Source organism: Cinclus cinclus, chromosome 17 (genome assembly GCF_963662255.1).
Source record: "Cinclus cinclus chromosome 17, bCinCin1.1, whole genome shotgun sequence".
Lineage (NCBI taxonomy): Eukaryota > Metazoa > Chordata > Aves > Passeriformes > Cinclidae > Cinclus > Cinclus cinclus.
This window is the reverse complement of record NC_085062.1, coordinates 4,009,334-4,030,035: the sequence shown is the minus strand read 5'-3', so window position 1 is coordinate 4,030,035 and position 20,702 is coordinate 4,009,334. Positions and strand designations below refer to the sequence as shown.

General features: G+C 48.2%; 1 protein-coding gene across 3 annotated transcripts in view; it reads left to right on the top strand.

Moving 5' to 3' along the window:
* The window catches only part of CORO1C (coronin 1C), a 39,841-nt gene that overhangs the window by 8,702 nt on the left and 10,437 nt on the right, over window positions 1-20,702 (top strand). For 2 of the 3 annotated variants that reach the window (XM_062504611.1, XM_062504612.1), the window contains exons 2-3: window positions 8,799-8,998; window positions 18,403-18,525. In XM_062504611.1, coding sequence (XP_062360595.1) covers window positions 8,804-8,998; window positions 18,403-18,525 — 318 coding nt within the window. In that variant the 5' untranslated portion in view covers window positions 8,799-8,803. Of the gene's footprint in view, window positions 1-7,180; window positions 7,982-8,798; window positions 8,999-18,402; window positions 18,526-20,702 lie in introns of those variants that run through there. The other variant, XM_062504610.1, reaches the window with a different exon arrangement.

Below are 20,702 nucleotides of genomic sequence, written 5' to 3'. Positions count from 1 at the left end.
GAGCTGTGTGCTCCTGCTTGTGCTTCCCTTGGGATCACAGTGTGGTCCGGAGCCCCATGGCTGCTCGGATGAGTGTCAGGAGACATCCCTGGGGCTGCTGGGATGTCTCTGGCTGCAGCTCCCAGGGCTGTTGTTCAGGATGTTGCTCTGTCTCTTGGCAGTGGATGGGATACAGTGTGCAAAGAAGCTTTTCTGGTGTTTATTCCAGTGGAAAAGAAAAGGAAGGATTATTGGAGGGGATCATGTGAAAGGCCACGGCCTTCTGTGGTTGGCTGTTGGAACAGTGGTGTTGGAGGTGGGAGTGTGTGGGAGGTTTCCCTTTCCTTGTCCACTAAAAAGCTTCTGTGGTGTCCAACCACTGTGCAACTGTCTCTGCTGGCAGCAAAAAGGGAAAGCTGAAATGCAGGGATCACAGAATCCTAGAATGGTTTGGGTTGGAAGGGACCGTAAAGCTCATCTCATTTCACCCCTGCCACAGGCAGAGACACCTTCCATGCTCCAGCCTGGATTTGAATGCATTGAGGCACCTGGAACATTCAATCCCTCTTAGCCCTGCATTTTATATTTTACTTGCCTTTATAAGGTTTTGTCCTGAGTTTCAATCCTTTATTTTTATCTCCACCTTGCTCTCTTCATTTTAATACCCTTTTTTGCCCAGCCTGTGGTAACATTCCCTAAAACCACCTATTTGTTGGGGCAGCTTTAGTGCCAGCTGACAGAGGATACTCTAAAAGATATAAACCCCAAAAAAGAAGCTTTTTGGAGGCTGCTGCTCCAGTGCTTCAGGAGAACTCCCATTCCTGCTGGTGTCTCCCATTGCTGGTTCCCCCATCCTGCTATGGCTCCTGCTGAATTATTTTGTGTAATGATTTTTGTGTGCATTCATTGCTCTGCCTTTCTGGTAGATGACACAGATTAAATGAAGCCAGACAACGCTCTGAGTTCAGGGTAATGACTTTAACTGTGGCGTCCTTTTGTCACTGCAAATTATGGTCAATGATGTAATGCTGGATGTGGAGATACAGTGACAAAGTGTGGGAGTGGTAAGATCATCCCAGAAGGTTTTGGCTTGGAAGGGAGCTTCAAGCTCATCTCATTCCACCTCCCTGCCACAGGCAGGGATACCTTCCACAATCAGGTGATTCCTCAAGAAGATGAATTGTATCCCTGGAAATCTTGAAGTGAAAATAGCCCCGGAGGGGAGATGTGAGACGAGCACATACCTCAGGATATAACGAGTCCTTCTTGGTGATCCTGGGAGATTTGAGCTCTACAGGCACTTCTGACTTAAGAGTTCTTCATATTCTAAAGGTTTTCATACGATCATTTCAGGCTGCAGCTCTTGTATCAAGTGTTTTGCAGGTTGCAGCCAACACCTTGCACTTTGTCCAGAACAGAAATTTCAGCTTATCCAAAGTTTGGGTTGTGTTACATTTTTGAATGTGCTGGGCTCCCCAGTTGAGATATAATCAAATTCCCTGGTAGTTTGTGGTTTAGGTTCCCATCCCAAAATAGAATCTTGCCAGTGGTAGTACAGCTGGAAATTTCAGTATTAAGTTCATATTCCAGCTTTTTGTCTTTAAAATGAAGTGAAATCAGATGGCAGGGTCTTGCTCAACCTAGGCTCAAGTAACCAAAGACTGAAAATAATCTGCACACAAATATGATGTGTTTTGGAATTGTGACCATCTGTAGTAGTGTTCACCTTTGTTTTAAATAACTCTGAACAGCTGAAAACAACAGTTCTGTCAGCAGTGGACTGGATATGGATTGATTGGGAAAGAGATACACAGAGGGAATAGAATTGTTTAAAAAAACAGAAACTGCATCAAGGCATTTGTGGCTGTTCCCTTTTTCTGCTGAGCTTTCATGTGAAGTTGTGGGGTGAGCTGAACTTTTTGTGGCCATGTGATATTTTTTTCCCCCCACTTCCTTCTTTGCCCAAGTCTTGCAAGACTTCATCTCACGAAATTGAGTTCTTTGATTCTGTGGATACTTGGAGAGGGAGATGAAAATTTTCCAAGAGCATGGAGTGACAGGACAAGGGGGAATGGGTTCAAACTGAACAAGGGAAGGTTTAGATGAGATATTAGAAGAAATTTCTTCCCTGTGAGGGTGGTGAGGCCCAGGGTGCCCAGAACAGCTGTGGCTGGCCCATACCTGGAAGTGTCCAAGGCCATCTTGGATGGGGCTGGGAGCAACCTGGGATAGTGGAAGGTGTCCCTGCCTGTGGCAGGGGGTGGAATTAGATGAGCCTTTATGCCCTTTCCAACCCAAATCATTCTGGGATTTTATTATACTAATTCCTCCTCCAGCCTTGCTGGTGACAGTGGTGGCAGGATTTCTCTGGAATAGGTGTGCAGCTGGACTGAGCCCAGGTCAGTGTGTCCCTGGGGCTGAGCATGGCCTTGGGTCACCAAGAACCCCAGAGGTTGCACAACCAAGGCTCTGGAGTGAAGAAATCTCAGAAGGGAGCGATTAGGAAATAACCAGGAGGTCTCTGTGCCTTTTCTCAGTGGGGTGCAGCTGTTGGCTCAGTCCCTGCTCCCTTGGGCCCACAGCAGTGGGACAGAGCTGTCCTTGCCCTGAGGAGCACGAGGGGATGGTGGTGTTTGAATGGCCTCAAACCCTCTGAATGCCTCTGTCCTCCCTTCCATGTGTGGCTCTGTACCTTACCTTCCAAAGGATGTTCAAAGCCCTCCGAGGAGGGAATCAGCAGATTCCTTGTGGGCTTTTCTCCTGTGCTTATCTCCCTGATGGCCAACTGCTCTGCAGCTGTACCCACACCCAGAGGGTGCAGGTTCTCTCCATGCCAGGGGCAGGTTGGAACATCCATGGCCTGCTTTGGGGTTGGATTATAACATACCTCCTAGATTTTTTAATAAAACCAGCTCTGAGCACAGAGCTGGTTTGCTGATGAGGTTTTGTTGATGAGGCCCAAGTGGCTCAGCCCAGCTGTTCAGGAAGACCTCGGGCCTCACAGTTGGTACTTAGGAATCTTCTGGGCTTTTCCATGTTGCACTTTCACCAATGGGACCATCCCCTGTCCCTGCTGACCCTTGCACCCCCTCCATCCCATAATATCATTCATAACTGCTGATGGTACACTGCCTGTACAACCATTGAATTATTGAGATTGGAAAAGACCTTTAAGATAATCAAGTCCAACCACTGACCTCTTAATTTTTATTTTTCTTAATCTGCTTCTCATTTTTTAATAATTAAGACTGGACCTTTATTCCAAAGCTCCTCAGACTGGGAGTTTGGGGATTCACCATCAACAGCTGCACCTCGACTTTTTCCACTTAAGTAAGAGCCTTTCCAGTCCCAAGTACCAACCTTTTATAAATGCTGTTCTCCCTATCCACTGGATTTGTATCTCTTCACCCCCCCTTAACAGTAGCCTCGGGCTGTCTGACTTCAACTGGCCTTTTATTCCAATGCCTCCCTTTCCAGAAGGGATCACAATCACATGGGCTGAGCAGGATTTTGCCATTAGTGGGGGGTTTTCCTGTAAGTGTTCCCTAGCAGGATGCGTTTCCTCTTGCATAAGCAGGCTGCAAACCCTCCGAAGCCACAGAAATCCATCTGTTGGATTCTTGAGACAGATAAATCCTTTATAAACAGGAAAATGGGCAAACTCATGGTAGTTCTTGTGACACATTGTGATGGGAGATCAGAAAGGAGTGGAATGAAAAGTATCCCTGTGCGAGCGCGGCCGGCGGCATCCAGCCTTTCCAAGCTCTTTTTAGAATCTGCCACAAGGGCTGGGCTGTTCAGAGGGCACAGACTGGCAGATGAACCCGAAGTTTTGGTAAAATTCAGCTGGAAGTCACTCGGGGGGGGGGGGGGGAATAAATAGGAGGTTTGAAGGCTCATTCCTCTGTCCCCACCAAGATGCTGTGTGTGGCCAGCTCACAGGGATCCAGGAGCTCAGCAGCCGTAGATCTGTCAGCACTTCTATTGTGGAGGCCTTTGCAGGGTGTCCAGTGCTTCTGTTTTAATTTTGCTGAGGGTTGTAACTCTGGCAAAATTTAAAGGCTTTTCAGCTCCCAGTCAGGAGGTTTTAAATCCTCTAAATTTGCACTTTACCCCCCAAAAATACATTCTGTCTAGCAAGTGGATGGAGATGGTTCTTCAGCCAAGGTTTAACAGCATAGATAATGATCCAATTAACTTCTTTTTTTAATGCTCATGTTCCAAGTCCACTTCCTAAGAGAAAATCCCAGCACAGCCCACTTAACCATGGATACACTTCCTTACCCACTTGGGTATTTCGAAAGTCACTTCCCAAAGTTCCCAACCGCCCAGGTCATCCTTTTGCAAGTGTGATAGAGGCTGAATCAGCCTTTCCTTAGGGTGAATCATCTCAGGTGTTGGTGTCTCACCTGATAATCCTAAAAGTGGTACAAAAAAAGACATGGAGCTGTTAGAGCAGGTCCAGAGGAGGCCACGGAGCTGTTCTGAGAGCTGGAGCCCCTCTGCTCTGGAGCCAGGCTGGGAGAGCTGGGGGTGCTCACCTGGAGAAGAAAAGGCTCCAGGGAGAGCTTAGAGCCCCTTCCAGGGCCTAAAGGGGCTCCAGGAGATCTGGAGAGGGACTGGGGACAAGGGCTGGAGTGACAGGACAAGGGGAATGGCTTAAAGACAAAAAAAGAAAGATTTAGATGGGATATTGGGAAAAAAATCCTGACTGTGAGGGTGGAGAGGCCCTGGCACAGGTTTCCCAGAGAAGCTGTGACTGTCCCTGGGTCCCTGGAAGTGTCCCAGGCCAGGCTGGGAGGTGTCCCTGCCCATGGCAGGGGATGGAACTGAACCTTTCAGGTTTCTTCCAAACCATTCCATGAGTTGGCCAAGCCTGGAGCTCCTGTATGTGACTTTGCTGAGAGAACTTGTGGGCAACCAAACTGAGCTGTGGATTTTCTTGGAGATGGATGAGGAGGAAGAGAAGGAGGAAGAGGAGAAGGGAGGGGATCCTCTGCATGCCAGCATTGAGAAGCAAAGAGGAGACTAAACACTCTTCCCATTTAGGGCCAGTCTGTGGCAGGGCTAGAACTCTTTTGGGGTGCTCAGGCTCCCACTCCTCCCGTTGGGTTTTTCACCTGCTCTCCCTGGTGAGTTGAAACAGCTGCAGTCGCTGCTCCTTCCAACCACAACCAGCACATTCCCCCCCCTTCCTTCTGCTTGGAGAGCAGCCAGATCAAAATGGCTCTGATCCAACGCCAAGAATCACTCCCTTTGCTATGGAAATGAGCACTTGGAGGCTGCTCACCATGTGTTCATCAGAATCCCTGCTAAGGATGATGAGCTGTAGGTGGGGAAGAGGGCAGGGAAGGTGTGTTCCAACAGATCCCTTTGGAACAAATAAGGATATTTTTGGAGTCATCTGAACTCTCTGCGTTTTTTAAAAGTCATTTATAGAAAACTGAATGATTACCCTTTGCATCATAGGGTGAAAATAAGGGAAATTAAGCAGTAGGATTTCATCATGGGGTAAAGGGAGTTTCTCTTCCATGAAAATGGAAGGGCTAACAGATCCACAAGATCTGATATTTGAAATGGACATTTTTTCCTGCTGTTCTGGTATTGATCAAGTGAAGAATAGATACAATTATCCAAGTGATACAAATAATCCTTTGTAACCATCACACCTGAATTCCCCAGCAGTGGAGCAGCCACATTCCCAGCCCCCTGGCTCTGTGGGATGTGATTCCAGGCAATTTGCTGTGCTGGCTCAGCACGACAAGTTCAAACCTTCACTTACTTCCCAACAATCTGATTTCAATCTGGATTCACAGCAGGGTGGGAATGTTGCCAGGGGATGAACACTCCTGGAAATCCACCATGCACAAAGAGGAGCCTTTTCCCTGCTCCTGGATGAGTTGTGCAGGGGGGGGTGATGAGAAGGGCTTGCTGCAAGGGGTGTTCCCAGGTGGGAAAGGGCTGAGCTGGACTGCTCTGGTGGTGTCACACTGGGTTTGGGAGAACATTCCCAATATCCTGGGGTCACCTGGAAGTAGTGGGAAGATGGGGTGATGCTGCTCTTGTGGGGTGCTCACTTCCAGACCTGGCCATGGACTCAGAGGTTCAGCCAAGCCCTCCCAGCTCTGTGAAGAGCCCTCGGGATGGAATTGTGTGACAGGGCTCAGAATGAGTCGACACAGATCAGAAACTGGGTGTGGAACTGCATTTTTTATGATGTGTCTTAAATGAACCTTGAGGCTTCAGCATTTCTTGCTATTTGGGCATCTTGGAGTTGAAATTCACCTTTTCTTTGTGCATGATTTGGTGGGGCTGGGATTGTGCTTGAAGGGTCCAGAGCCAGACTGGATAGGAAGGTGGAAGGTGTCCTTGCCCATGGCATGGGGTGAAATGAGATGAATTTTAAGGTCCTTTTCAACCTAAACCGTTCCATGCTTTTATTTAGTGCTCTCACCTGCTGGCTGGAGCTGGAGAGCAGCTCCTGCTTTATGACTGCCCATCACACTCCGGTGTTCTGGGGTGTGTCCAGGCCTTTGATTTGTGCTCTGAGGGAAACAGTTGACAGAAAGTGCATTACACAATTCCAGTAACTGATAGAAGTAGGGAGGGAGCCTAAGTTCAGCTTTAATAGGATAGAAATCATTAACAATTTCCATATAGCTCTTTTCTGTGGACTTCTCAAACACCTCAGTTCTTCCCAAAATTTTGCATTTAAAACCTGTTTTTTTCTTAAACATTCTTAATCCTCTTTAAAATATCAGTGTGGGAGGGGTACTGTGGGGAGCCCCTACCTGCTCTCTGTATCTGGGAATGCCCGTGGAGCCCTTGGCTCTGTGTCACCAGTGCTGGGGCTCAGTGGGAAGGTGTCCCACACCTGGGACAGGCATCCCCATCACAAAACTGACCCCAAATCTATATGGACTGGGCACACTGGTGGCTCCAGTGACATTGGTACATCCCTGTCCCAGCAGCTGAGCCGCCATGGAAGTGACCAGTGCCAGTTCCCAAATGGGCTCTGGTGGAAAACAAATCCTCTGCTTCTTCTCCCTTATCTCTGCAGAGCTGGAGAGTTTCACTGCAGAGCTGTCTGTTTCGTTAATTGGAACATTTTTCTCCTCTTCAAACACATTCCGTGGCATTTCCCGGCTCTGATGAGCGCTTCCCCGCAGTTATCCCGCTTTTTGTCGTTGTTAATTTTTTATTTAACCTCCCAGACTACAAAACAGCCATCAAAGCTCGGTGCTTTCCTGCAAAGCAGTCAGAGACAGCCCTCCAAGCTTTCATCACATTTGCAGCAGCCAGCCTGGGAGCAGGGATTTGGGATAGAACCACATTCCCAGTCTCTCACTGTGGAGCATTGAGGAGCTCCAGGGACTGAGCAGTTTTTCCCAGCCTCTCCTTTTGCTTGGGGACCTTCTGGGAGGAGAGATAGGAGGTGGACTCCGCTTATTTTTATTTTTTCCTTTTTTTTTAATTTTTTTTTTTTTTTTTTTTGCTATCCCTAGAGACTGGGACAGAAATATTTTTCCCATATGTAAAAGCAAGATGCTGTATGGAAGCTACTCTTCTACTCCCTCTTCTCTGAGGGAGAAAGTCTGGGATGATGGGAAAAGCCCTTCCCAGATGTGAGGGCTCCACAGGTTGTAACCAAGTCTAACTTGTAGTCAACCTTGTAGTCCAAGGTTGGTGTTGTGTCTGTGTCTTCTCTCAGGTGCTGGAATTTTCCACACCAATTCTCTTCCCCTCTATTCTAACTCCAGCATTCTTGAAAATAATTTTTCTCAAGAAATGCTACAGACACACCAAGTTAATTGGAGTCATTAACTTGTTTCCATTACTCCTTTCTGTCTAGGAAACTCTTTTTTTTTTTTTTTTTAGGGTGATTTTGGAGTTAGAAGAAAGAACTGGAAGCTAGGGAACATGTGGAACCACTTCACAGGAACACCGGATTTTGAGAGCTTGCATTTTTATTTACATCTTCTGGACCCTGTCTGACTTGAAAGTAAACAAGTTCAATCCAAGACTAGATTTATCCCTGAAAATATGTGGAGACTTGTCTAAAAACTGCTTTTGGGATTAGGAACTTCCTTTATTGCAGTCAGGGAACACATTTACAGTGGGGAAATTAATGCTTAAGTGGCAAATTCTGTAAAAGCCCCCTGGAAATGCAGTTGGGTTGGGTGCAAAATAACCTGAAATTTCAGTTTACAAAAGAAGGAAAAGGTAAAGCTGGCTGAGAATTTGGCAGGTCTTAAGGTAGAAGTGGAAGTGTCCAAGGCCAGGTTGGATGGGGCTTGGAACAGCCTGGGATAGTGGAAGATGTCCCTGCCCATGGCAGTGGAATGGGATGAGCTTTGAGGTCTTTGGTGCCAAGAGGATGGTGTCAGACTCTTCCTAGCAGTGTCCAAGAACAGGATGAGGAGCAATGGCCATAAACGAAACCATGTGGAATTCTACCTCAACATGAGGAAGAACCTCTTCCCATGGAGGGTGGCCAAGCAGTGGAACTGCCCAGGGATGGAGACATCCCAAACCCACCTGGATGCATTCCTGTGTCACCTGCTCTGGGTGACCCTGCTGTGGCAGGGGGTTGGACTGGGTGATCTCCAAAGATCCCTTCCCACCCCAACCATTCTGGGATCCTGCCCCTTCCAACCCAAACCATTCCACGATTCTACGAACAGCGAGCGAATCTCCATTTCCGCGCTGCTGAAAGCGCGCTCGTGGAGCTGATGAGACGATCCTTGTCCAGGAATCTCCTGGATAATCAAGACACCCTTTCCCTGGAACTCACCCTCTCTTTTTGCATCCGTGTACAGACACGATGAGGCGGGTGGTACGACAGAGCAAATTCCGGCACGTCTTCGGCCAGGCGGTGAAGAACGACCAGTGCTACGATGACATCCGCGTGTCCCGCGTCACCTGGGACAGCTCCTTCTGCGCCGTCAACCCCCGCTTCGTGGCCATCATCGTGGATGCCAGCGGTGGGGGAGCCTTCCTGGTGCTGCCTCTGCACAAGGTAAGTGCTGCTGGGAGATTTCTTGATTCCCTGCTCGGCTGCGCTGTCACGCCGGCGTTTCTTTGGGAATAATGAAGGTGGGGAAGTGTCGGCTGTGGTGACAACGGCTGCTCGGTGGTGCCGTGTATGAATGTGTTTAATGTCTCTAATCAGTCTGATGCTTCCTGTACATTAAACACAACAAACAAGCTGTTTGCTTGACTCATCTGAGTTGATTCTGGCAGAACTCTGCACGTAGAATTGTGTTTTAGAAGCCTCTTTATGATCAAGTCATGTTTTTCTACTGTCAGGGATTGAGCTATTTTTTTGTCACTTTGCTCAGGAATCCAACTGCTACTTGCAGAATTAAACCAGGAACCACCTGAGCCCAATTGCTCCTTGAGAGTTAAACCAGGAATTATCTGAATCCAGCTGCTCCTTGCAGAATTCATTCAGGAATGCACCTGACCCCAACTGCTCCTTGCAGATTTAATTCAGGAATGCTCCTGAGTCTAATTGCTCCTCGCAGCCCCACATTGGAGGGATGCAAAGGAATGAGTTGGCATTCCTGTTGCCCCTGGTCCTGCATTGAAAAGTCACATCCATCTTCTGGAGATGTTTTTCATTTCTTTATGCTGCTTAACCAGCAAATTCTTGTGATCTAAAGTGTTTTTTTTGTTTTTGGTTTTTTTTTGCAACATTCTTTTCTCTGTGACCCTCAAACTCCTCTCTGAAGCCTGTGGTTAAGTTGTCCTCAGTCTGTCATCAGCCCTGAGCTGCTTTCCCAGCTCCACTTCCAGATCTGCACTGTGGAATACAGAATTAGTGACCAGGATTGAGCACAACTTCCCACCCGGCCAGGGCAGAGCAGAGGCAGCGACGTCTACATCGTGTCAAGCAAAGCCAAACCCCAACCTCCCAAAATAGCTCAGTTTGCTGCTCTGATGAGCAGCCCTTCCCTGCTTAGGGCTCATCCTTAGGCCACGTGTCTGTCCTCCTCCTGCATGGACCACGCGTGGTGGCACAGCCCTGGATTAGGAATTCCTCCTTCAGCTGCATCACAGCACAAATGCCAATGGCAGGGCATGTGCATCCCTCTCTTCCTCTCTGAAATCCCAGTGTTTGGAGCACAGATCTGATGAGGGAGACTGGGGGGTTAGTCTGGGGAAAAGGAGGCTCAGGGGGGACCTTCTGGTACTGCACAACTCCCTGACAAGAGGGGGCAGCTGGGGGTGGGTGTTAGGCTCTGCCCCCAGGGAACAAGGGAGAGAGCCAGAGGGAATGGCCTCAAGTTGTTCAAAGAGAGGCTTAGATTGGATATTGTGGAAAGTTTCTTCATGGAAAGGGTTGTCAGGCATTGGAACAGGCTGCCCTGAGCGGTGATGGAGTCCCCATCCCTGGAGGGATTTAAAATCCTTGTGGATGTGGCACTTGGGGACATGATGGCCTTGGCAGTGCTGAGGGAACAGTTGGACTCAATGGTCTCAGAGGGCTTTTTCAACATTCATGATTCCATGATTCTGTGTTTTCTCAGTCCCTGGCAGAAATTCCTGCTAATTCTGAGTGCCCTTTTGCATTTTTAGTGCCATCTTTGGCGTTGCATTCGCATCCATTCTGTTCTTCCTCCCACCCTCTATTTATCACTGCCCTCAGCTCCATTCCTGCCTTCCACAACCATTTAATACCCACATCTGAGGAGGTTCCATGGGAAGCTGGAGGAGCTGTGTCCCTCATCCCCAGCCTGACACGTTCTTTTGCAATGCAGTGCTTTTCTGGCTCTCCTAACCAGTTCCTGTGTTCCGCATTTATTTTTATAGCCCGGGCTGATGAAATTGTTCCTTCAGTTCCTTCAACACCCTAAATAACATTTGGATTTCTCTTTGAGCCCGTTTAGCAGAGATATTTATTAAGCTCCCCGCAGCAAAATCCTTGTTGTTATATTCAAGCAAAAAAAAAAATTAAATAAAAGACGGCAATTTTCCTTTCAGCCCAGGGTTCGGGCTGGTTTTAAAAATGAGCCATAAAAATACACTTGCTGCATTTCTGCAGGGGAAATGTCCCATAACGCCATCGTGGCTGCTCAAACCCAGCGCTTTGCGGTTCACTGGGATTTACCTGGGATGTGGCTGACCCTCGGTGCGGGACGAACACAAGAAAGGGGAGATTTTACTCGTTTTAATCTGCTTTTTCTTACCAATTTTCAGTGATATTTCAGGCTTTTGTTATGGCCGGGGTTTGTCGCTGCCGGGCCGGTGTCTCCCGGCGCTGGGCGGGAGATCTGGGGGTGTTTTTTGAATGGGATGAGCTCCCAAAAAAACTCCCTCTCCCCGCACTCATGAGCTCGGTGGCGATGGAAGGTGGGGGAAGGAAGGAACGGGCCACCGGAGGGAGGGGAAGCCCCGCCCCCTCCTCCGCCAGCCCCGCCCCTCCGCGCGCGCGCACCCTCGCCCTCCGCAGCGGCACTGCGGCGGCCGCGGCTTTTTACCTTATATGGTCATGGCAGCGCTCGCGGCCGCCGCGCTGATTGGCGGGGGCGGGGGCGCGGCGCGGCAAGTGCGCGGGAATTAACGCGTGCGCGCGGGAATTCATGAACTCCTGTTCGCGGGAATTTATTAACCCCCTGCGCGCGGGAATGTACCCGTGCGCCCGGGAATTCATTAACCCGTGCGTGCGCGGTATAACCCGTGTGTGTGTGTGTGTGTGTGTGTGTGTGTGTGTGTGTGTGTGTGTGTGTGTGTGTGTGTGCGCGCGCGCGAATTAACCCCTTTGCGCCCACGTCCCCGCCGCGTCCGCAGCTCCCACGTGCCGCCGAGAGTCTCTCCGGCATCCCCCCTGCCAAGTGGGAAACCCAGGAGCTGCGTCCCCTTTCCATCCCCGCAGCTCCCGGAGTAGCCGCAGCCAGTGCAGCCGAGCCGGCTTTGCTGGCTGTGGAAATGCTTTGTCTGAACTTCCTGTTTTCTTGCACGCACATGTGCAGGGGCTTTGCCAGGAATTCGCCATTCCCATGCTCCGGCAGGAGCTGCTGAGCATCAGACAATTTAATTCCCACAGGTTGCTTGGTCTGGAGGGTTGGCCTCTGTTGGAACGAGCCACATAGTTTGGAAAAGCTGTAATTCCTCTCGGTCAGGGTTGTGTAGGTGATAAGAGCCAGGGTAATCAGCATTAACTGCTCACCAGGGAAAGAACTGGAAACTTCCCTGCTTGTTCTGGGCTGTGGTCATAGAGTTGGTTTTCTCTGAGCCTTGTCCCAGGGAAAGCTCTGAGGACACAGGGAAGGTACAAGATAAAAATTCTCTGGGTTTCTTGATATGTTGGGTAGGATGATTTGGAAACAACTGGATTCAGGAGGTGGTTCTGGTGCTAGTGTTCCAGCAGAACTAGAGAAAAATTTCTTTCTTCCCCTCTTCAAAAACTCTTTGCAGTTTTTATCTGCACAGAAAAATCTGCTGCAAATGTTCTGTTTTGTTTGAGTTCATGCAGAAAGATCCGTTCAGCCCCGAGTTGTGTTATATAAGGCCTTTACCAGAGGTTTATTCAGTCCCCTTTGGATATAGCTTTTATTAGATTTTCCATTTTCCTGATCCCTTCCTGCACCCCCTTCACCACCAGCAGCATTCCTGCAGGATCTGGAATCAGATGGTGCCCTGAGAGGCAATTAGCATGTGGGTGGGGGCGTGCACACCTCGGGAATGATCTCCAAGGAATATGTTGTTCTGCAAGTGACAGGCCTTGGTGTTCATCCATGGCATATGAGAGTTGTTAAGCAGCTCTTCACAATTCCTATTCCATCAGGAAGGATTTGGGAGAAAGAAAATCATCCTTTTCTGAACTACGTGTAAAATAAAATCAGGAGGCTTTTGATGTGATGGGTTTATTGAGTCTTTCCAGCCATTTTAGGGGGGAGTATGATGGATTTTGTCCTTTTATTTTCACCTTGGATTTTTCTCTATAAAAAGAAGCTTATATTTATCACTGCCAGCTTGATTCCAATGGATCATCAGCTTCTAATGTAGTAGGGGAGAGAGGGCAGCAGAGGGGCTAATGGATCTCATTCCTCCAGGGAAAAAAATACAACAAATTGCAGCCCCTGTCTTACAGTCAGAGGTTTGTACAAGTATTTCTGCAATTGTAGGGCTTTGTCCAGTAATGAAAATGGAAGTTGTACTAGGGATCATCTGTTCCCAGCTGGTGGGGATGATCCCTGTGGATCCCTTCTCCTTGCCCAGCAGCTCTGCTCTCTCTGGATGCTCATCCTCTGAACAGCAGCAGGATTTTACCACTCTGTCCAGAGTCCTCAGCCTCTGGGATACCCATTGGATTTCCTGCAGCTGGGAGGGAGCAGGGGGGATGAACTGCTTTGGAGAAGGAAAAAAAAAAAAACAGTGACTGTGCCTTTTTAATTGTAATGTAATTTCTGGGATAGATATCCATGGAAATGCTGGAGCTGTGCTGCACTCCCAGCTCTGAGTGATGGGATTTTGCAGGTTGGGGTGGGGCTGCGAGGACTGTTTGTGTTGAGTTTTTTTGGGTTTTTTTTTTTTCCCCTTTTTAAAGCCATTCTGTGGCATCTGGGATGGAATCATAGAATCATGGAATCCTTAAGGTTGGAGAAGACCTCCAACCTCATCAAGTCCAACCTTTCACCGAGTGCCTCCATTCCCACAAAACCACATCACAAAATGCCCCAACTTCTTGTGTTTTAACACTTCCATGGATGGTGACTCCTCCACTTCCTTGGGGAGTCTCTTCTATGCTTGACCACCCTTCCAGTGAAGAAAATTTCCCCAATATCCAGTGTCACAGCCCTGCAGCTGCCGAGGTGACAACAAGAACGGGAGCGCTGCTGAGGGATTCTTGGAGAGCACAGTGGTGTCTTATTGCCTGACTTTCCAGTGGATCTTTTGGGAATAACACTTCCTAATCTTCCAGATTAGTTCTGGATGCCTGGATTGGGCTGTGGGGTGGCTGTTGGGCATGGGCAGGAGCTTCCATTTCAGCCCAGTTTTCTCCCATATGCCTCCTCCAGACCCAGCTGCTGCAGCCAGAGATGGAGGGTCAGTGCTCAGAAGTTCAGCTTCCCTGGATGAAACTTAATTTTTTTTAAAGGAAAATCCACAATTTAAAGAAAACAGGAGCATTTTCTCTAGCAGAGAAGAGGTGCAGTCGGTTGGGCTTTCAAACTTTGCAGTTGTGACCTGATTTCCTTCCTCAAACTTGTGCAGAGTGAGGGGGGAGCTGCTTTGGCTTGTGCAACTCGATGCCACTTCCCTAATTTAAATGGAGATTTCAAGGAGCACAGCCATGGGCTGGGGAAGCAGCTGTTCTCCCTGATATTTTTACCATAATCCATGAGCTGTTTCCTGCCACCAAATGCCCTTTTCTGGCAGAGAAACGATCACAAGACACTCAAATTAATTCATAAAACTCCCACTTTTAGGAGCACTTTTCTTGTGTTGCTTATCCATCCCTTTTGGATTTAATAATATTTTTATATTTTTTCTTCTCATCTGTCGCATTTTTTCTGTTCTGGGTTTAATATTTCTGATGATTTAACTTCTTTTTTCTGATCTGGAATACATGGAATATTTAATAATTAAGATAAATTTAGTAAGGCAAATTTGCCCCTTGCTGAAACACCTGAATTTCAAATGTGTGTTCAGTCAACACCAACTTTATTAAAAATCCTCAAATTCACCTTTTTGACCAACATCTTATAAAATACAACTCTGGATTTCACAAGTTATCAGGAATGTGTCAAACCTCAGCCCCAGTGGATTATGAGAAGGATCAAATTTCTTAAAGTTAATTTTAAGCTGTGTATCAGCAGTTGAGATTTATTTAAAATCCTCTCCTAATTATAAGATTACATTTTACAAATAAATAAATAAATCCCCAAACCTGGGAGCATTAAAGTACCATGGAAACACACCCAGCTTGCAACCACATTGCCAAACCTCGTGGTGTTCTGGAATTGGGACGGAATTGTGTTGAAAACCATAGGATTTGGTGATGTTTTTGCAGCCTGGTGGGTTTTACAACCCCACTACAGCTTTCCTGGGCTTTCCCTTTGGGCAAATCCCCTAAAATACTGATTTTTCCAGCTTTTCCAAGTACAGTACAATGCTGGAAGCTGGGGTTCCCTGCTCCAGGGGGGCAGAATTCTGGCAAGGGGAGGAATCTGATGGATGGAATTTTCAAAAGCGATGCTGAGAGGTGGTAAAAAAAAAAAATCCCTGAATTCAAAGCTGCCCATTGCTCAGCCTGAGGGGTGAGCCCTGGGGTGGTGCTGTGGGTGGCTGTCCTGTGGTGTCCCCACAGTGCCTTGGGAGGGTCTCTGGTGGAGGTGTTGGTGACGAGGGGCGGACGCGGCGCCTTGGGAAGCGCGGCCGAGCTCCGGGGACACGCTCAGGAAAACACTGTGGTTTCCTCTGCTCTGCAGAGACTGTTTGGTGCCTCTGACCACAAGGCAGGAGCTTCTCTCAAAGGGTTGGGGCTCATGCTCACCCCACTGGGGCCTCCAGCAGCGTCTTTATGTCCTTATTTAGTCTCGTTTTGATGCTCATTTTTTGTACGTCCCCAGCGGTGCCCAAGGAAGGATCAGATGTGGCACTCAGGGTGACAAGGTGGAGGATTGGTCACAGGTTGGATGATCTTGGGGACCTTTCCAACCTGAATGATTCTGGGATTATTCCTGGAGCCTGGTGAGCTGCAGAGTCTCTCCTTTCATGCCCAAGTGAAGATGTTGATGCCTCTTGGTTCTTCATCTCCCTGGGATTGTCTCCCTCTGCCAGATCCCAGGGAGTTGCTGTGTGGGACATCTGCTCTTGCTTTGTCCTCTCTTCCTTGGTTTAATAATTCTTTGTGGATAAACAAGCTTCAGGTTGCTGCCTCTCCCACGCTGCTGCTGAATAATATCACCTTTCCCCATCCTTCCTGCCTGTTCCCTGTTGGAAACAGGGCTTGGTGTCACTCCTGGTGCAGGCAGGGAGAGGGGGATATTTGGAGGTGATGCACAGGGAATTCTGCTCCTCTGCCCTGCTCAGGTGAGACCCCACCTGCAGAGCTGCCTCCAGCTCTGGGATCCCAGCACAGGAAGAGTGTGGAACTGTTGGAGAGAGTCCAGAGGAGGCCAGAGGAGAGCAGAGATGGTCTGAGAGCTGGAGCCAGGCTGGGAGAGCTGTGGGTGTTCACCTGGAGAAGACTCCAGTGAGAGCTCAGAGCCTCTTCCAGAGCCTAAAGGAGCTTCCAGGAGAGCTGGAGAGGGACTGGGGACAAGAGATGGAGAGATAGGACATGGAGGAATGGCTTTAAGATAAAAGTGGGTAGATTTAGACGGGATACTGGGAAGAAATTCCTGACTGTGAAGGTGGTGAGGCCCTGGCAGAGGTTTCCCAGAGAAGCTGTGGCTGCCTCTGGATCCCTGGAAGTGTCCAAGACCAGGTTGGACAGGGCTTGGAGCAACCTGGAATAATGAAGGGTGTCTCTGCCCAGGACAGGGGGTGGCCCTGGATAATCTTTAAGGTCCTTCCAAGCCATTCCATGATTCTGGAAGCTCTTTATGGAAGTGCAGATCCTGGTTTAAGAGCTGAGCTCCGTCGCAGGTGTGGGAAGCAGCTCCTGGGTGTCACTGCTGTCACAGGCTCTTGGCTGCTCCTGCTCAGGCTGTGCAGGTTCATCGTGATCAAAATTGAAAGGTGAAGTTTGGGCTTTAATTTGCTCATATTATTTTTTTTCCCCCTCCCCACAGCAATAAATGCCTGTAAAAACGCAGAACTGATCCAACAAATGCTCGTGCAGCCTGGAAAAAATTACCAGGAGCTCCTCCTGGAGGATCCCACTGATTCCTGCCATGGAGCCAGAACAGGCAGTCCCTGACATTTTGCATTATTATTCCTATTTTTCCTTTATGGTTCACGCCTGTATTTGTCTGTGGCCTGTCATGTGCCTTCTGCAGTTGGTGTGCTCTGCATGATTCTCCTTTTAATTGGGTAAATTAAAATGGATGAATTTTACATGGCAGTTGGGTGTATTAATTTTTTTAATCCTATTTCACATTATGGCATCCAAGAGGGATTACACAGGCTTTAATTTTTGAATGGCAGGTTTATGGCTTTTCTTCTACAACTCTTCCCCTTTTAATAATTCCAAAGGCAGCTGAATCACTGAGACTTTTTTCCTTTTGAAGCCTAAATTTGGCCATTTAGGAGCTAGTGGAATCTTTTGGGATCAAGATCTTGTTTTGCTGTTTGTGGAGGGCTCCAGATCAGTCATCCTCAAAAGCCAATGTCCAGCATTATTCTGCTTATTAGCCTTGAATAGGAGCAGCCTCCCACATGGAGCAGGGTGGGAGGCATAAATTAAGGAATGTCACCTCCAAGGTTGGGGAATGTTACCATGCAATGGCACAAGTGAAATTCCAACCATTTCTTCCGCGTGTTTAAACACAAAAGAAGACGACCCCATCCCAGACCTCTTCCTACCATGTCTCTTCTCCCATCACTCATCATGAAAAGGTCATTCCCTGGAAACAAAACCCCATGGAGCAGGAGCAGGGGTGTGGCTGTGGAAGTGGAGGAGTCTCCTTCTCACCCTGCTGTTACTGCTGTGCATCTTCAGTATTGTAAATATTGCTTCCCTTGTGTGCAAGGCTTGGACAAGAGAGAGAAGGGTGATGAGAGTGATTTTCCTTTTCCTTCTTTTTTTGTGGAATCAGCTGTTAGGGGGGGATCAGGTGCTTCAGGATCTTCAGGGGCTCCTCAGCAAAACGCAAACTTGGGCAGAAGTGGTGTCTCAGCATCAGCTGGGTTGGCATCACTGGATTTCTCCCAATTCAGGTTTAAGTGGCTCGTTAACTTTGTTTTTTTGGAAATGTTATCCCTGCAGGAAGCTTGGCATTGGTGGCCTCAGTCCTCTGGCCATGGAGAGATATATGTGGATCAGGTGTGCCTATCACATGTTGGCAACATTTATTCCTCAAAACAATATTTTCCTCTGCACAGCTACGTCCTAAAATCTTCCCATCCAAACAAAATCCCTCTGTTTTAAGGAACCTGGTAAATTCAGTGACCAACAACGCCCTCCAATCACATTTTTAGCTTGGTTGTCTTCAGCTGTCTCTGTTGGGAAGCACAGATGAAACCAGAGCTTTGCTCTTCCCAAAAAGTTGGGATGGGCAAAGGGATGGTGTGGCAGCAGATGCTGAGATGTGGGATCACAGCCCTGCTGTGCTGGATCTCTGAACCCTTTCCTTGCTCGCTGGGGAGTTCCCAGCTCATGGATGCTGGGGAGAAGAGCTGCTGGTCTTTTTCCTCTGCTGATCCATGAGTTCAAATCTCATGGAACTGTGGGTATGAAAGAGCAAAGAGAGGGTTGGGAAACACCTTCCTTTGGGATTTCACAGCTCTCCTTCTTCTTCTTCTCTCCAGACAGGCAGGATTGACAAGTCCTACCCCACAGTGTGTGGCCACACGGGGCCAGTGCTGGACATCGATTGGTGTCCCCACAATGACCAGGTCATCGCCAGCGGCTCCGAGGACTGCACTGTCATGGTGAGTGTTCCTTGTGGGGTGGGTTTTGCTCCCTGCTCCAAAGCACTCTGGAATTCCTGCAGGTGTCTCCAGGAACCTCCTGTTCTGAGGTGAGGTGAGGTGAGGTGAGGGCAGAGTTGTCATGGAAGGGTTTGGGTTGGAAGGGACTTAAAGCTCATCCCATTTCAACCCTTGCCATGGGCAGGGACACCTTCCATAGACACCCTCCGTGTTCAACCTGGCCTTGGACACTTCCAGAGATGGCCAAACCTGTGCCAGGGTCTCACCACTCTCACAGGGAAGAACTTCTTCCATTTTTCCTTCCCCTAGGCTTTGATGTTTGGGAAGAGGAATGAGAGTGCCAGTCTGTGGTGAGGTGTTCTGATTTGTCAAGCTTTGAGAAGACAAGTGGTTCCTTAACTCAAATATCCCAATGGATGTGGAATTGTGTGTTGGGAAGAGGTAGGGATGGTGAAGGGAATGAGCCCAGCAGCTTCCAGGATTCTTTCAACCCTTGAGTTAAGTGAGTCACTTGAAATTTTCCCTGTATCTCCAAGCTTTGAGCAGGTGTCAAAAGGTCTTTTTTTTTTCCATAAATAAATAAAAATAATCCCAAATTCTGCACCTGCCAGCCTTGGATTGAGACCTGTTTTAACTCAGTGATAGCCCAGTCAGGCTTGCTCTGTGATGGATGTGGAATCCTGTGTATGCAAACACAGCAGAATAAGTGAAAGAAAATCCTTGGAAGATGAAATAATGCCAAATAACTCCAGGGATATTTGGCCATATTTAGAAATGCTGTAGGCTGAATGTTATATTGAAATCTTATTATAGATCATGTCAGATAAATTCCTTTGCTTCTGTTCATCATTAAAATGTATGGGAGGGGATTCTTCCCAAGAGCCTTTTCCTGGGACAGCTTTTGCCTGTGATCTCTCAGTCTTGGAAGCTGCAGCATGTTAACAGAACAGGCTATATTTAATATTAAACAAAACAACAACTTCTGTGTCTGCAAAGCTCACTACTGGGCTGCAGCTGAGCGTTGGAAGGATGTAGGATTGTTTCTCCAACTGGGATGTAGAAGGGCTGTGCATTGGGAATGTTTCTGAAATGTGGACATCAGTGAAGGCCCAGAGCTGCTTCCTTGGAGGCAAAATAAGTCTGTAATCCAAGTTCAATGAGAAGTATGTTGGGAGGCTCCAGAGGGACTGAATTTTGGAGTAAAACTGACATTTGAGTTGTCCAAATGCTTGTCCAAGTGGACAAGATCTCTCCCTCACACCATTCCAAATCTACACTCTCTCCCTCACACCACCCTGATGTGAATCCTGCAGGAATCTGCACCTCCTGCTGGACTCTGGGGGCTCTCCACACATCCCAAGGTGGGGATGAGCTTCCCATCCATCCCTGGAGGCAACACCCATGTGGGAAGGCCTCAGGGTGGAGCTGCCTGGGGGTTTGCACCTTTGTACAAAGGTTGTGTTTGTTGTGACCTGTCTGGAGTGGAAGGGGGAGTAGGTGAGTCCTTGCTGTGTTTCCAGGATCAGGGATGTGCAGGGCTTGGAAGATGCTGGGGGTGTGTTAGCTGGAGGTTTGGAATGGGAAATGATGGATCCCAAATCATTTGGGACAGTTGGGAACTGCACTGGTGTGTAAAGAACATGCCTGGCTTGGACTTTTGAGAATGAGCTAGTGAGCTTTCCCAGTTCTAATTGCTTTTCTGGCCTGGCATGGGTAGTTCAGTATCCTGTTTTCCTTGATAAAGGCTTTGGGTCCTGTTTCCTGAGCAGCCTGAAGGGAATAAACCCAGGGATCTTTCCAGGACATGTGGCTGTTCCTGGGCTCTGAGCTCTGCTGGGGGGAGACAAGGAAAAGTGATGTGGGGAATTCTGTGGCAATTCCAGCTGCTGGAGAAAAAAACTTGTTCTTAAAGATCATTTGTGCCCTGGCACTTGGGGATTTAGGATCTCATCCTCTGCCACAAGAGATCTCAGCTAAGTCAGCCAGACGGGTATTGGAGAGAACATGGATTTGGAGAGAACATGGATTTGGGATGGTGTTGAGAGGGAGAGTGTGGATTTGGGATGGTATGAGGGAGAGAGCTTGGATTTGGGACAGTGTTGAGGAAGAGAATGTGGATTTGCATTCAGGGAGAGAACATAAATTTGGGATGGTATTGAGGGAGAGAACATGGATTT